Genomic DNA, 16,825 nt, shown 5'->3' with positions numbered 1-16,825 from the left:
AGTGAGGCTGCAATGATGGGCACAGTAAGGCTGCAATGATGGGCACAGTGAGGCTGCAATGATGGGCACAGTGAGGCTGCAATGATGGGCACAGTGAGTTTGCATTGAACCATTATCACACATTGTGTTTTGTTTTGTTGGTATAGCATGCAGGTTAAATTATTTTGTTGTTAGATCTGTTCTATATTTATTTTATTGATGCATGGGAATTTTGTAGGTGTCCTTGTAAACTGTCACTTTACAATAAATGTTGCACTTTATTTGTTAAAAAAAGAGTGCGTATATTACACACTTTTTTTATTTTTGATGTTGGGTGGGGAATCTTGGGTGAGTTCCCACACTTTTTTCCCAGGACTTGACCCCTGGCTATAGTGCTAGGGGTATCAGGGATGTAGAGAGGCCACACTCTAGGGGGTATCAGGGATGTAGTGGGATCACACTACAAGGGGTATCTTATGGTATATGGTAACAGTGCTGGGTGTAGAGGGGTAACTGGGGTGTAGAGTGGTCAGAGTGCTGGGGGGATATCTGGGATGTAGAGGGGTCAAAGTGCTGGGGGGTATCTGGGGTGTAGAGGGGTCAGAGTGCTGGGGGGTATCTGGGGTGTAGAGGGGACAGAGTGCTGGGGGGATATCTGGGGTGTAGAGGGGACAGAGTTCTGGGGGGATATCTGGGGTGTAGAGGGGACAGAGTGCTGGGGGGAAATCTGGGATGTAGAGGGGTCAGAGTGCTGGGGGGTATCTGGGGTGTAGAGGGGTCAGAGTGCTGGGTGGATATCTGGGGTGTAGAGGGGTCAGAGTGCTGGGGGGATATCTGGGGTGTAGAGGGGTCAGAGTGCTGGGGGGATATCTGGGGTGTAGAGGGGTCAGAGTGCTGGGGGGATATCTGGGATGTAGAGGGGTCAGAGTGCTGGAGGGATATCTGGGGTGTAGAGGGGTCAGAGTGCTGGAGGGATATCTGGGGTGTAGAGGGGTCAGAGTGCTGGGGGGATATCTGGGGTGTAGAGGGGTCAGAGTGCTGGGGGGATATCTGGGGTGTAGAGGGGTCCCCCCAGCCTAAAACAATCCCCTGCAGCAGCTGGAGGGAGATGAGAGGAGGGGAAGCCAGCAGTGCTGCAAGGGGGGCAGGGGAGCACATAGGGGGTCCGGGCAGCAGAAGGGAGCAGAGCCTGGACAGAAAGAATGGCATATAAAGGAAGCGATCCCCTGTATTCTCCTCCTGCAGCTTCTGAATGTCGGTGGGAGGGAGAGGAGGAGAAGCAGCATTCAGTGGCTGCAGGAACAAATTACAGGGGTCAGTTCCAGTAAATGGGATACCACTTCTGTCCCAGCGTAAAACCTAATGTGACAAGGAGGATACACGGACCCCCCGGAGCATGGGGAGAAGGAGGAGGAGGAGGTTTTAGGGCTGAGTAGGGAAAACTCAGGGTTAATAAGGGGTTAAATAGAAACATTTTATTTAAAAAAAACATGCAAACTTTTCTTGTCAGATGCCATCTGCAAATCTGAACTCATCTACAGATATAACAGAGAAGATACAAAAGTAACAATGTATCTCTCTGTCTTCCATCAGACCAATGTTTATGAAAAAATGTTACTATAGCTATATCTCTGTCTCCTGTCTGATCAATGTGTATAAACAATGTTACTTTGTATCTCTCTATCTGCTGTCTGATCAATGTTTATAAACAATGTTACTTTATATCTCTCTATCTCCCGTCTGATCAATGTTTATAAACAATGTTACTTTGTATCTCTCTATCTCCCGTCTGATCAATGTTTATAAACAATGTTACTTTGTATCTCTCTATCTGCTGTCTGATCAATGTTTATAAACAGTGTTACTTTGTATCTCTCTATTTCCCGTCTGATCAATGTTTATAAACCACGTTACTTTGTATCTCTCTATCTCCTGTCTGATAAATGTTTATAAACAATGTTACTTTGTATCTCTCTCTATCTCCCATCTGATCAATATTTATAAACAATGTTACTTTGTATCTCTCTATCTCCTGTCTGATCAATGTTTATAAACAATGTTACTTTGTATCTCTCTATCTCCCGTCTGATCAATATTTATAAACAATGTTTCTTTGTATCTCTCTATCTCCCGTCTGATCAATGTTTATAAACAATGTTACTTTGTATCTCTCTATCTCCTGTCTGATAAATGTTTATAAACAATGTTACTTTGTATCTCTCTATCTCCTGTCTGATCAATGTTTATAAACAATGTTACTTTGTATCTCTCCATCTCCCGTCTGATCAATATTTATAAACAATGTTTCTTTGTATCTCTCTATCTCCCGTCTGATCAATGTTTATAAACAATGTTACTTTGTATCTCTCTATCTCCCGTCTGATCAATATTTATAAACAATGTTTCTTTGTATCTCTCTATCTCCTGTCTGATCAATGTTTATAAACAATGTTACTTTGTATCTCTCCATCTCCCGTCTGATCAATATTTATAAACAATGTTTCTTTGTATCTCTCTATCTCCCGTCTGATCAATGTTTATAAACAATGTTACTTTGTATCTCTCCATCTCCCGTCTGATCAATATTTATAAACAATGTTTCTTTGTATCTCTCTATCTCCCGTCTGATCAATGTTTATAAACAATGTTACTTTGTATCTCTCTATCTCCTGTCTGATCAATGTTTATAAACAATGTTACTTTGTATCTCTCCATCTCCCGTCTGATCAATATTTATAAACAATGTTTCTTTGTATCTCTCTATCTCCCGTCTGATCAATGTTTATAAACAATGTTACTTTGTATCTCTCTGTCTTCCATCAGACCAATGTTTATGAAAAAATGTTACTATAGCTATATCTCTGTCTCCTGTCTGATCAATGTGTATAAACAATGTTACTTTGTATCTCTCTATCTGCTGTCTGATCAATGTTTATAAACAATGTTACTTTATATCTCTCTATCTCCCGTCTGATCAATGTTTATAAACAATGTTACTTTGTATCTCTCTATCTCCCGTCTGATCAATGTTTATAAACAATGTTACTTTGTATCTCTCTATCTGCTGTCTGATCAATGTTTATAAACAGTGTTACTTTGTATCTCTCTATTTCCCGTCTGATCAATGTTTATAAACCACGTTACTTTGTATCTCTCTATCTCCTGTCTGATAAATGTTTATAAACAATGTTACTTTGTATCTCTCTCTATCTCCCATCTGATCAATATTTATAAACAATGTTACTTTGTATCTCTCTATCTCCTGTCTGATCAATGTTTATAAACAATGTTACTTTGTATCTCTCTATCTCCCGTCTGATCAATATTTATAAACAATGTTTCTTTGTATCTCTCTATCTCCCGTCTGATCAATGTTTATAAACAATGTTACTTTGTATCTCTCTATCTCCTGTCTGATAAATGTTTATAAACAATGTTACTTTGTATCTCTCTATCTCCTGTCTGATCAATGTTTATAAACAATGTTACTTTGTATCTCTCCATCTCCCGTCTGATCAATATTTATAAACAATGTTTCTTTGTATCTCTCTATCTCCCGTCTGATCAATGTTTATAAACAATGTTACTTTGTATCTCTCTATCTCCCGTCTGATCAATATTTATAAACAATGTTTCTTTGTATCTCTCTATCTCCTGTCTGATCAATGTTTATAAACAATGTTACTTTGTATCTCTCCATCTCCCGTCTGATCAATATTTATAAACAATGTTTCTTTGTATCTCTCTATCTCCCGTCTGATCAATGTTTATAAACAATGTTACTTTGTATCTCTCCATCTCCCGTCTGATCAATATTTATAAACAATGTTTCTTTGTATCTCTCTATCTCCCGTCTGATCAATGTTTATAAACAATGTTACTTTGTATCTCTCTATCTCCTGTCTGATCAATGTTTATAAACAATGTTACTTTGTATCTCTCCATCTCCCGTCTGATCAATATTTATAAACAATGTTTCTTTGTATCTCTCTATCTCCCGTCTGATCAATGTTTATAAACAATGTTACTTTGTATCTCTCTATCTCCTGTCTGATAAATGTTTATAAACAATGTTACTTTGTATCTATTACTCTCTTGTCTGATCAATGTTTATAAACAATGAAATTGATTTACTAAAGGCAAATAGATTGTGCGCTGCACACCCCTCGGTGTCTGGCGACTACCAGCCGCATTTGTGCCACACCGAGGAGGAGGGGTTGGCACCACCATACACGCTGGTCCAGAACCCTCCGCTGCCTTCTCTACACTAGGAGAAACAATAGGTACAGACACAGACTTAACAACCTCACTTTCTGACACTGACTGGCAGCACAGACTGGGGGGGGGGGCACTGACACCACAGACTGGGGGGGGGGGCACTGACACCACAGACGGCCTCACAGACACAGATTCTGATGGGACAGAGACACTAGGATCCCCTGGTACAACCTCCGCCAACCCAGACTCTTCTCTGTCCGGATGGAAGAATTCCTCCACCAGCTCTGGCTTATTGTGCAAAGCCTCAGGGCACCGGCTATAAGGGTGACCAACCTTATCACATAGGTTACATTTAATGATGTTACCGTCCCTCGCCAGATGCCCCAGTTCCTGGCACAAAGAGCTCTTCTGTTCTGGATATTTAGAGGAGAAATGTCCCTTGACTCCTCATTTATGGCACAGCTTATGTTCACCAGGGTAGAAGACGGTAATCCTATCTCTACCAATAAAAGGCAGAGGAGGGCAAATGCTGGACCACATTCCCACACACACTCAACCTCATTGACACCGACCCCCCCCCCCCCCCCCACCCGTCCAGATTCCTCTATCATCCACAATCTTTTTTAGGGGACACAACGTTTCACCAAACCTCCTCAACCAGACCCATAAATCCTCGGGGGGTGGGGGGGGGGGGATAGTCACATTCGTAATCAAAGGCTGTCGTGCATGAGAGAGACAACTTTGGGGACAAGCCCCTTCCAGTCCGGCTAGCCCCCATACACACGCTCATACCACTCCCTAAACAGATCCAGCGATTCTGGACTCACAAATGACAAATCATATTCACAGGAACCAGCCGGACTGATAAGAGCATAAATATCCTCTGCTTTAAATCCCATGGCTAGGATCTTATCCACAACCACCCTCCTGATAGGTGGAATACCTCCTCCTTCCCACCTGAGCTGTACCACATTCCTGCGTTTAATGGAAGAAGGTGCATTAGGTGAAAGTCGCACAACTGGCTCCCTTCCACCACCAGCAGCATGACTTTGTCCCGGCACAGCCTTAGCATAATTCCTAACTGGAACAAATGGCACATTATCTGGCTGCATAGGAACCCCTGAAATCTGGTTTGGTAAATTACCCACCAATTCATCCTCCCTCCTCCCCTCCAGCACAACAGTCCCCCTCACCATAGTCCCAGAAGTACCACAGATACCAGCAGTCCCATCATCAAGTAAAGTCTTCTGTTTAGAAAAAAAACACCAGCTGTTTCAGTGTTCATACGGTCCTCCTGATCTGCAGTTTCAAAGTTCATGCAACATTCCTGGGTGGGGTGGGTGCTGTATGTACAGGTCATGGTATGGGTGGGTGCTGTATGTACGGGTCATGGTATGGGTGGGGTAGGTGGGTGCTGTAAGTATGGGTCATGGTATGGGTGGGGTAGGTGGGTGCTGTATGTACGGGTCACGGTATGGGTGGGGTAGGTGGGTGCTGTATGTACGGGTCACGGTATGGGTGGGGTAGGTGGGTGCTGTATGTACGGGTCACGGTATGGGTGGGGTAGGTGGGTGCTGTATGTACGGGTCACGGTATGGGTGGGGTAGGTGGGTGCTGTATGTACGGGTCATGGTATGGGTGGGGTAGGTGGGTGCTGTATGTACGGGTCACGGTATGGGTGGGGTAGGTGGGTGCTGTATGTACGGGTCACGGTATGGGTGGGGTAGGTGGGTGCTGTATGTACGGGTCACGGTATGGGTGGGGTAGGTGGGTGCTGTATGTACGGGTCACGGTATGGGTGGGGTAGGTGGTTGTATGTACGGGTCATGGTATGGGTGGGGTAGGTGGGTGCTGTATGTACGGGTCACGGTATGGGTGGGGTAGGTGGGTGCTGTATGTACAGGTCACGGTATGGGTGGGGTAGGTGGGTGCTGTATGTACGGGTCATGGTATGGGTGGGGTAGGTGGGTGCTGTATGTACGGGTCATGGTATGGGTGGGGTAGGTGGGTACTGTATGTACGGGTCACGGTATGGGTGGGGTAGGTGGGTGTTGTATGTATGGGTCACGGTATGGGTGGGGTAGGTGGGTGCTGTATTTACGGGTCACGGTATGGATGGGGTAGGTGGGTGCTGTATGTACGGGTCACGGTATGGATGGGGTAGGTGGGTGCTGTATGTACGGGTCACGGTATGGATGGGGTAGGTGGGTGCTGTATGTACCGGTCACGGTATGGGTGGGGTAGGTGGTTGTATGTAAGGGTCACGGTATGGGTGGGGTAGGTGGTTGTATGTACGGGTCACGGTATGGGTGGGGTAGGTGGGTGCTGTATGTACGGGTCACGGTATGGGTGGGGTGGGTGCTGTATGTACGGGTCATGGTATGGATGGGGTAGGTGGGTGCTGTATGTACGGGTCACGGTATGGATGGGGTAGGTGGGTGCTGTATGTACGGGTCACGGTATGGGTGGGGTAGGTGGGTGCTGTATGTACGGGTCACGGTATGGATGGGGTAGGTGGGTGGTTGTATGTACGGGTCACGGTATGGATGGGGTAGGTGGGTGCTGTATGTACGAGTCATGGTATGGGTGGGGTAGGTGGGTGCTGTATGTACGGGTCATGGTATGTGTGGGGTAGGTGGTTGTATGTACGGGTCATGTTATGGGTGGGGTAGGTGGGTGCTGTATGTAAGGGTCACGGTATGGATGGGGTAGGTGGGTGCTGTATGTACGGGTCACGGTATGGGTGGGGTAGGTGGTTGTATGTACGGGTCATGTTATGGGTGGGGTAGGTGGGTGCTGTATGTACGGGTCACGGTATGGATGGGGTAGGTGGGTGCTGTATGTACGGATCACGGTATGGGTGGGGTAGGTGGGTGCTGTATGTACGGGTCACGGTATGGATGGGGTAGGTGGGTGCTGTATGTACGGGTCACGGTATGGGTGGGGTGGGTGGGTGCTGTATGTACGGGTCACGGTATGGATGGGGTAGGTGGGTGCTGTATGTACGGGTCACGGTATGGATGGGGTAGGTGGGTGCTGTATGTACGGGTCATGGTATGGGTGGGGTAGGTGGGTGTTGTATGTACGGGTCACGGTATGGATGGGGTAGGTGGGTGCTGTATGTACGGGTCACGGTATGGGTGGGGTAGGTGGGTGCTGTATGTATGGGTCACGGTATGGATGGGGTAGGTGGGTGCTGTATGTACGGGTCACGGTATGGGTGGGGTAGGTGGGTGCTGTATGTACAGGTCACGGTATGGATGGGGTAGGTGGGTGGTTGTATGTATGGGTCACGGTATGGGTGGGGTAGGTGGGTGCTGTATGTATGGGTCACGGTATGGATGGGGTAGGTGGTTGTATGTACGGGTCACGGTATGGGTGGGGTAGGTGGGTGGTTGTATGTACGGGTCACGGTATGGATGGGGTAGGTGGGTGCTGTATGTACGGGTCACGGTATGGGTGGGGTAGGTGGTTGTATGTAAGGGTCACGGTATGGGTGGGGTAGGTGGTTGTATGTACGGGTCACGGTATGGGTGGGGTAGGTGGGTGCTGTATGTACGGGTCACGGTATGGGTGGGGTAGGTGGGTGCTGTATGTACGGGTCACGGTATGGGTGGGGTGGGTGCTGTATGTACGGGTCATGGTATGGATGGGGTAGGTGGGTGCTGTATGTACGGGTCACGGTATGGATGGGGTAGGTGGGTGCTGTATGTACGGGTCACGGTATGGGTGGGGTAGGTGGGTGCTGTATGTACGGGTCACGGTATGGATGGGGTAGGTGGGTGGTTGTATGTACGGGTCACGGTATGGATGGGGTAGGTGGGTGCTGTATGTACGAGTCATGGTATGGGTGGGGTAGGTAGGTGCTGTATGTACGGGTCATGGTATGTGTGGGGTAGGTGGTTGTATGTACGGGTCATGTTATGGGTGGGGTAGGTGGGTGCTGTATGTAAGGGTCACGGTATGGATGGGGTAGGTGGGTGCTGTATGTACGGGTCACGGTATGGGTGGGGTAGGTGGTTGTATGTACGGGTCATGTTATGGGTGGGGTAGGTGGGTGCTGTATGTACGGGTCACGGTATGGATGGGGTAGGTGGGTGCTGTATGTACGGGTCACGGTATGGGTGGGGTAGGTGGGTGCTGTATGTACGGGTCACGGTATGGATGGGGTAGGTGGGTGCTGTATGTACGGGTCACGGTATGGGTGGGGTGGGTGGGTGCTGTATGTACGGGTCACGGTATGGATGGGGTAGGTGGGTGCTGTATGTACGGGTCACGGTATGGATGGGGTAGGTGGGTGCTGTATGTACGGGTCATGGTATGGGTGGGGTAGGTGGGTGTTGTATGTACGGGTCACGGTATGGATGGGGTAGGTGGGTGCTGTATGTACGGGTCACGGTATGGGTGGGGTAGGTGGGTGCTGTATGTATGGGTCACGGTATGGATGGGGTAGGTGGGTGCTGTATGTACGGGTCACGGTATGGGTGGGGTAGGTGGGTGCTGTATGTACAGGTCACGGTATGGATGGGGTAGGTGGGTGGTTGTATGTACGGGTCACGGTATGGGTGGGGTAGGTGGGTGCTGTATGTATGGGTCACGGTATGGATGGGGTAGGTGGTTGTATGTACGGGTCACGGTATGGGTGGGGTAGGTGGGTGCTGTATGTACGGGTCACGGTATGGGTTGGGTAGGTGGGTGCTGTATGTACGGGTCACGGTATGGGTGGGGTAGGTGGGTGCTGTATGTACGGGTCACGGTATGGGTTGGGTAGGTGGGTGCTGTATGTACGGGTCACGGTATGGGTGGGGTAGGTGGGTGCTGTATGTACGGGTCACGGTATGGGTTGGGTAGGTGGGTGCTGTATGTACGGGTCACGGTATGGGTGGGGTAGGGGGGTGCTGTATGTACGGGTCACGGTATGGGTGGGGTAGGTGGGTGCTGTATGTACGGGTCACGGTATGGGTGGGGTAGGGGGGTGCTGTATGTACGGGTCACGGTATGGGTGGGGTAGGTGGTTGTATGTACGGGTCACGGTATGGATGGGGTAGGTGGTTGTATGTACGGGTCACGGTATGGGTGGGGTAGGGGGGTGCTGTATGTACGGGTCACGGTATGGGTGGGGTGGGTGGGTGCTGTATGTACGGGTCACGGTATGGATGGGGTAGGTGGTTGTATGTACGGGTCACGGTATGGATGGGGTAGGTGGTTGTATGTACGGGTCACGGTATGGATGGGGTAGGGGGGTGCTGTATGTACGGGTCACGGTATGGGTGGGGTAGGTGGGTGCTGTATGTACGGGTCACGGTATGGGTGGGGTAGGTGGGTGCTGTATGTACGGGTCACGGTATGGATGGGGTAGGTGGGTGCTGTATGTACGGGTCACGGTATGGATGGGGTAGGTGGTTGTATGTACGGGTCACGGTATGGGTGGGGTAGGTGGGTGCTGTATGTACGGGTCACGGTATGGGTGGGGTCGGTGGTTGTATGTACAGGTCACGGTATGGGTGGGGTAGGTGGTTGTATGTACGGGTCACGGTATGGGTGGGGTAGGTGGTTGTATGTACGGGTCACGGTATGGATGGGGTAGGTGGTTGTATGTACAGGTCACGGTATGGGTGGGGTAGGTGGTTGTATGTACGGGTCACGGTATGGGTGGGGTCGGTGGTTGTATGTACAGGTCACGGTATGGGTGGGGTAGGTGGTTGTATGTACGGGTCACGGTATGGGTGGGGTAGGTGGTTGTATGTACGGGTCACGGTATGGGTGGGGTAGGTGGGTGCTGTATGTACGGGTCACGGTATGGATGGGGTAGGTGGGTGCTGTATGTACGGGTCACGGTATGGGTGGGGTAGGTGGGTGCTGTATGTACGGGTCACGGTATGGATGGGGTAGGTGGTTGTATGTACGGGTCACGGTATGGATGGGGTAGGTGGGTGCTGTATGTACGGGTCACGGTATGGGTGGGGTAGGTGGTTGTATGTACAGGTCACGGTATGGGTGGGGTGGGTGTTGAAGGTCGCACAGTGGTTGGTGGGTGATGAGTTTCGGGCACAGAATACATGACAGATGTCTTCTCCTGTGTTGCAGATCCCGTGGACACGCCATTCATGAACTACACATGTAATGAGAAGAAGAAGAAGGTCGAAGTTCGTTGTTATATTTCTCAGGGAACGGATCCGGAATTACATCTGAAGTACGACGGAACAGTGAAAACCGGGAAAGGAAAATCTCTGAGCCAAAGTTTTACCATTAAACAGGACGCGAATGTGACTTGTACCGCCAAAAACGAAGTCAGGGAAACATCTCACACCGTAACACTCAGCTGTGAGAAGGGTCAGTTATCTGTTACATTGTTTCCATGTTATAAATATCACTAATCAGAAGAATTGGGACATTCTCATTGTTTTCTTGAAGGCTCCATTCTCATTCGGCCATTTGGGATCTCGAGCAGAACCACTGCGATTCTGCCCGCCATCTCCAAACGCACCGCAAACATGCGTGTTCAGGTTCCATTCATTTTCAACGGCACCTAAAAAAAAAAACGCTGCGGTTTTGCTGCAAATATCGTGACATAAATCGCACACCAATCCTGAAGCACGTTACCCATGAGAAGCTCCTCCTCCTTTCTGGGCGACAAGCTTTCACACGCTGCTGTTTGCTTTGACTGCCATGCGATTTGTTATGCCAAATGTCATTGGATCCTTAGACACACATGACTTTCACACAGCTCCATTGCAAGAACAATATGTGTTTTTTCCCCCGTTTTTCTGGTGCATTTTTAACCTGTTAAAAAAAAAAAAAAAGAATGCGTGACTCAAAAAAATGCACCAAAAATGCAAATTTTGACACATTTTTGATACATTTTCCTCTCGTTTTATAAGGGAGGCGTGTTTTTGGTGCATTTTTTTTTGTTTTTTTTTACTTCTTTATTATTTAATAAATTATTTTTATTTATTATTTAATACATTTTTTTTATTTTATTTTTTTACTGTACCAAAAATGCAGCTTGCAGGACTTTGAAAAACGCAGCTGCCCAGTGTGGAGAGTTCCATGTCACAAGTCTGTTTAATCGATTAATCGCTCCTCCCACAATGTCTGTACTAGGAGCGAGCAGGGCTGGGACAAGGGGAGAGCAGAAAGGGCCCAGCGTAGGGTTGCCACCTGTCCAGGATTCACCCGGACAGTTCGGGTTTGGAATCATGTGTTCGGGTTTCAGACTGACTGAAACCCGGACACATTATTTAAACTGGACTATGGCCTCCCAGCAGGGTTGCTGCATGCAGTTGTCTAAGCTGAGAGTGTCTGTTACATTCTTTAACACTGCCCAAAGCCAACACTAACAATCCCCCCAAACACACACACAGGAGAGGAAAGAGGGCGCGATCTGCGCTTTCCCCCTCCCCCCACCCCTACCTCTCTGTGTCTGCCCACACTCCAATCCCTGGTGCTGAGCCCCAGAATAGGAAAGTAAGGCGGGCTGGAAATGTGAAGTCCAGCAGCCTTAGATACATCTGGATGAGAGGTGGTGAGTGAGCTCACCATCCATCCCTGTCTGTGACTGAAGTCTCCCCCTTCTCTCTCCTGCCTCTAAGTACACTAAGGCAAATCAGGGTTCTCAGAGCACCCCTTACATCAGATTTCCCCTTTACACCAGAGGCCACAGTGTTTCCCTTTTACATCAGAGTCTTCTCCGTACATTAGAGGTCTCAGGGTCCCTCCTTAAATCAGGGTTCCTAGAGCACCCCTTATGTTAGAGTTCTCCCTTACATCAGAGTCTGCAGAGGCCCCCCTTACAGTGAAAGTTCAGATGTAAAACGGGAACTCTGTGGACTCTGATGTAAAGGGGGACTCTTGTTCTTAACTTAATATGATTAGAAATGTTATTTATTAGCAAAATATATATATATAGTTTATACTATAAAAAAAATTGCTGTGTGCCGCTAAAGTGTTCGGGTTTGACTTGAAGAAAAGGTGGCAACCCTAGCCCAGCGTGTATTCTAGGTATGGGGGCACCACAAGTTCTTTCTACTATGAGGCTAACAGGAGTAGTGACTACTTCTGTCAGCCCAGCGCTCTAAGCGTCAGGGAGAGGAGAATAGCGGAGAAGAGGTGTGGGCTGTGCTCTCTCTCCCACTTCTATCTCATAAGCTCACACGTAATGAAGGGGGTGGGGGGGGGCAATTTGGCATCTGTGCCCTGGGCACTGGATGATCTTGTCTCACACTGGGAGTAAGCCAATGGTTTGGTCTGAAGTTAGGTTTGCCCATGTGGTCCCATGATTGGTGGGAGCTGAGCATTATATATATATATATATATATAGAACCAGCATTTCTACCTCTTCTATATATGACAGATTGCCACCATCAATGGTTCCTAAGGAAGCAGCGGGTTCTGCCATCCCTAGCAACTGCTAATGTCACCAGCACAGGAATCCCCAGCCACCTAGGCAAAAGGGTGGCGACATAGGGGTGTGCCAAGTGTGCCTGGGCATACCCTAATCACCCTATGTGTTGTAGATTCCCCGTTTAGGCCCCTGATATTTCACCAAAGCCCCCTAATAGGGTTCTCAAATTATTGTATAAAAATAATTAAAAAAAAATTAAAAAGTTTAAAAAAATAATAAAAAATAAATCAATAAAAAAAAACGAATATATAGGGGTGTGCCAAGTGTAGATGGACATACTCTAATCACCCTATGTTGTGCAGATTCCCCCTGTTTAGACCCCTGATATTTCACCAAAGCCCCCTAATAGGGCTTCTCAAAATATTGTATAAAAATTATAAAAAAAAAAAAATGTAAAAAGTTTAAAAAAATAATTAAAAATAAATCAACAAAAAAACTAGGGGTGTGCCAACTGTGCCTGGGCATACTCTGATCACCCTATGTTGTGCAGATTCCCCATAGGGGTGTGCCAAGTGTGCCTGGGCATACCCTAATCACCCTATGTGGTGCAGATCCCCCCTGTTTAGACCCCTGATATTTCACCAAAGCCCCCTTCTCAAAATATTGTAGACACCAATCTCTGCCCACCTGACACTGCCCACTGCTCTATGGACACTGTCAGTGTATATATATATATATATAATATATATATACACATACACACACATATATATATATACACATACACACACATGCACACTCACATATGTGTTTGAGCTTTGGGCGCACACTCTAATGCAGTAGGCTGTGCACACCTATGGGTGGGGACAGCAGTGACATCACTGCCCATATATGGTCACTGTCCATATTTGGTGAATGATGTCATCACTATTCTCGCCGCTTAACTTATATAGCTGATGACAGCGAATGATGAGCCAAACTGCCATTGGCTCCCCCTCCTTTCAATCAAATCCAATGAGGTGGGCGTTGGGGGGGGGGGGGGGGGGCGGGGCGAGTCCTGCATTCTGTGTGAATGGACGCAGAAGCAGGACTCGGGAGCGTGCCCGGGTGTCCACCAAGGACAGCGCTTCTCCAACGTGGACGCTCGATGTGGGGAGGACCCCAGAAGAGGAGGGACACTCTGTGCAAAAATCAAACTGCACAGTGGAGGTGAATTTGAGGGGCATTGATAGGCAACACTGATGGGCACTGATGAGGAGGCACTGATAAGGCTGCACTAATAGGCAGTACTGATAGATCACACTGGTGGGCATTGATTGGCAGCACTGATAGGCAGTACTGATAGATCACACTGGTGGGCATTGATTGGCAGCTCTGATAGGCAGTACTGATAGATGACACTGGTGGGCACTGATTGGCAGCACTGATGGCCACTGATTGACAGCACTGGTGGGCACTCATTGAGACTGCTCTGATAATCAGCGTAGATGTCCCTTTTACACAAATCGATCATCGCCTCTTTTTTTTTTCTCCTCTCCTCCAGGAAAGGAAAGTCAATAACCGACTTCTGTTTACGTCATGATCACCTGTGATTGGCACACGTGGTATAGAGAGCCGCTGATTGGCTCTTTCCCTCAATCTGTGACCAGTAATGTCTGGAGGACACTGTGACTGTGGCCACAGGCGTAGCTAGAACCCATCAGGGCCCCGGTGCAAGAAACCATGAAGGGGGGGCCCCCCCTTCCCTCCCAGCCTGGTGGCGGAACTCCAGGGTCCGATTGCAACTGCAACCTTTGAGACCCTGGTAGTCCCACCACTCGTGTCAGTTGTTGTTTTTTTGTTTATGTTTTTGTTTGTTTTTATTTATTTTTTTGTTTTTTTATTCTTTTTTACCATTTTATTTTATTTATTTATTTTACTTTTTTTTTCTTATTTTTTAGGAGCCCTGTTGGGCTATAAAAATGACTTATTGTATTTACCGGCCTCTTCCCCACTTTCCATCCTGAAAGCACCCCCCGCCGTAGCTGGTGGAAGAGGGGGGGAAGGGTAGCCGGCAGCACTGCGGGGGGAACGAGGGGGGGCAGAGGAGCACGCAGGGGCCTAGGGGCAGAAGGAAAAAGAGGAAGCTGGATTGGTGTGGCGGTGGTGGCGGCATTTACTAGAATCGATCCCTTCCATTTTCCTCCTGTAGCCGCTGAGTGCATGCGGGACCGAGGGGAGGAGACGCAGGCTTTCAGTGGCTGCAAGAGGAAAATGGAGGGGATCGGTTCTTCTATATGCCTCCCCCGTCGCCCCCCCCCCACCTACTATCCTGCACGAGCCCCCTGGAGCATGGGGTTGGGATGTAAAAGTGGGTGAAAGGGGTGCATGAGCCACCACAGGCCACTAGAAGGTACTCGCTATAAATACGTGTACAGTATAGACTGTGGCAAACCATTGATGAAGGTTATCTGAGGTGTACAATGCCAGGGATACAGAGAGTTCCCCGGAAAGGGGCGCACATCCGAATGTCGCTGTAGTGATGCCGCTCACCATATCAGTCTGCAGGAATGGAGGGGGGGGAGGGGTCTGGAATGAGATGTTTAGGAGGGAGGGGTCTGGAAAGAGATTTGTAGGGGGGGGGGGTATTTATAATAAAACTGCCTGAGCTCCTGAAAAAACAAACAAGTTGTTGATATTTGTGATTTGACTTTTTCCAACAGAAGGATGGGACTGGTACCTGTACCTGGCGGCGGGCGCGGGGGGCGTGGCTTTCATCATCTTCATAGTCCTCATCATATACAGCGTCAGATCGTGCCGGAGACCAGGTGAGCCCCAACTTTGTATTTCATGGGATCTACATGGAAAAGTCACATGACACCTTCATGACCACGGACAGCCATAGACACAAAGATCCGCCACCCGACCAGATTCTGGCTCCTCCTTAAGGGGACCACACACCTTACAATGATGGGAAATCTTAGTCGTTTTTTCTAAATGACTTGGTGTGACAGCCCACCCTACATCCCGGCACACAGACCCTCGTAGTACATAGTGGAGGGAGCCTGGAGGTCTGATAGGGAATGGCGACGAGCCAGGACCGGTACAGAGTATGGCGGGGGAGGGGGCAGCAGGTGCTGGAGATGAAAACACTGATAAAAATAGAATTCTCATACAGAACAAATACAATGCAACCTGTACAGAGACTGCAGTCTGCATCGCGTGTCACCTCCACCACGTGTCACCCCCACCACGTGTCACCCCACCGCGTGTCACCCCACCGCGTGTCACCCCCACCACGTGTCACCCCACCGCGTGTCACCCCACCGCGTGTCACCCCACCGCGTGTCACCCACCGCGTATCACCCCACCTCGTATCACCCCACCTCGTATCACCCCACCTCGTATAACCCCACCGCATGTCACCCCACCGCATGTCACCCCACCGCGTGTCACCCACCTCGTGTCACCCACCTCGTGTCACCCACCTCGTGTCACCCACCTCGTGTCACCCACCGCGTGTCACCCACCGCGTGTCACCCCACCATGTGTCAACCCGCCGCATGTCACCCCACCGCTTGTCACCTCCACCTCATGTCACCCCACCTCGTATCAACCACCGCGTGTCACCCCACTGCGTGTCACCCCATCTCATGTCACCCATCGTGTGTCACCCCACCACGTGTCACCCCACCACGTGTCACCCCACCACGTGTCATCCCACACAGTGTACAGACAGGACCTCCTTCTCTCCCTCTATTACTTCTCCTCTCCTCCTTCTCTCCCTCTATTACTTCTCCTCTCCATCTCTCCTCTCCTCCTTCTCTCCTTCTATTATTTCTCCTCTCCCTCTCTCCTCTCCTCCTTCTCTCCTTCTATTACTTCTCCTCTCCCTCTCTCCTCCTTCTCTCCTTCTATTATTTCTCCTCTCCCTCTCTCCTCTCCTCCTTCTCTCCTTCTATTATTTTTCATCTCCCTCTCTCCTCCCTCCTTCTCTCACTCTATTATTTCTCTTCTCCCTCCCTCCTCTCCTCATTATCTCACTCTATTATTTCTCCTCTCCTTCTCTCCTCTCCTCCTTCTATTATTTCTCCCCTCCTTCTCTCCTCTCCTTCTCTCCTTCTATTATTTCTCCTCTCCTTCTCTCCTCTCCTCCTTCTATCCTTCCATTATTTCTCCTCTCCCTCCCTCCTCTCCTCCTTCTCTCACTCTATTATTTCTCCTCACCTTCTCGCCTCTCCTCCTTCCTTCACTCTATTACTTCTCCCCCCCCCCCCCTCCCTCCTCTCCTCTTTCTCTCCTTCT

The 16,825-nt window shown here is 48.8% G+C and overlaps 1 protein-coding gene across 2 annotated transcripts in view; it reads left to right on the top strand.

The window, feature by feature from the left end:
* The window catches only part of LOC143981553 (T-cell surface antigen CD2-like), an 88,368-nt gene that overhangs the window by 62,447 nt on the left and 9,096 nt on the right, over window positions 1–16,825 (top strand). For both annotated transcript variants that reach the window (XM_077479497.1, XM_077479498.1), the window contains exons 3-4: window positions 10,285–10,530; window positions 15,244–15,348. In XM_077479497.1, coding sequence (XP_077335623.1) covers window positions 10,285–10,530; window positions 15,244–15,348 — 351 coding nt within the window. The remainder of the gene's footprint in view (window positions 1–10,284; window positions 10,531–15,243; window positions 15,349–16,825) is intronic.

The sequence above is a fragment of the Lithobates pipiens genome, unplaced genomic scaffold (genome assembly GCF_037356315.1).
Source record: "Lithobates pipiens isolate NorthernLeopardFrog02 unplaced genomic scaffold, aLitPip1_a1.2 Scaffold_16, whole genome shotgun sequence".
Classification (NCBI taxonomy): Eukaryota; Metazoa; Chordata; class Amphibia; order Anura; family Ranidae; genus Lithobates; species Lithobates pipiens.
This window is presented reverse-complemented; position numbering and strand designations above follow the sequence as displayed.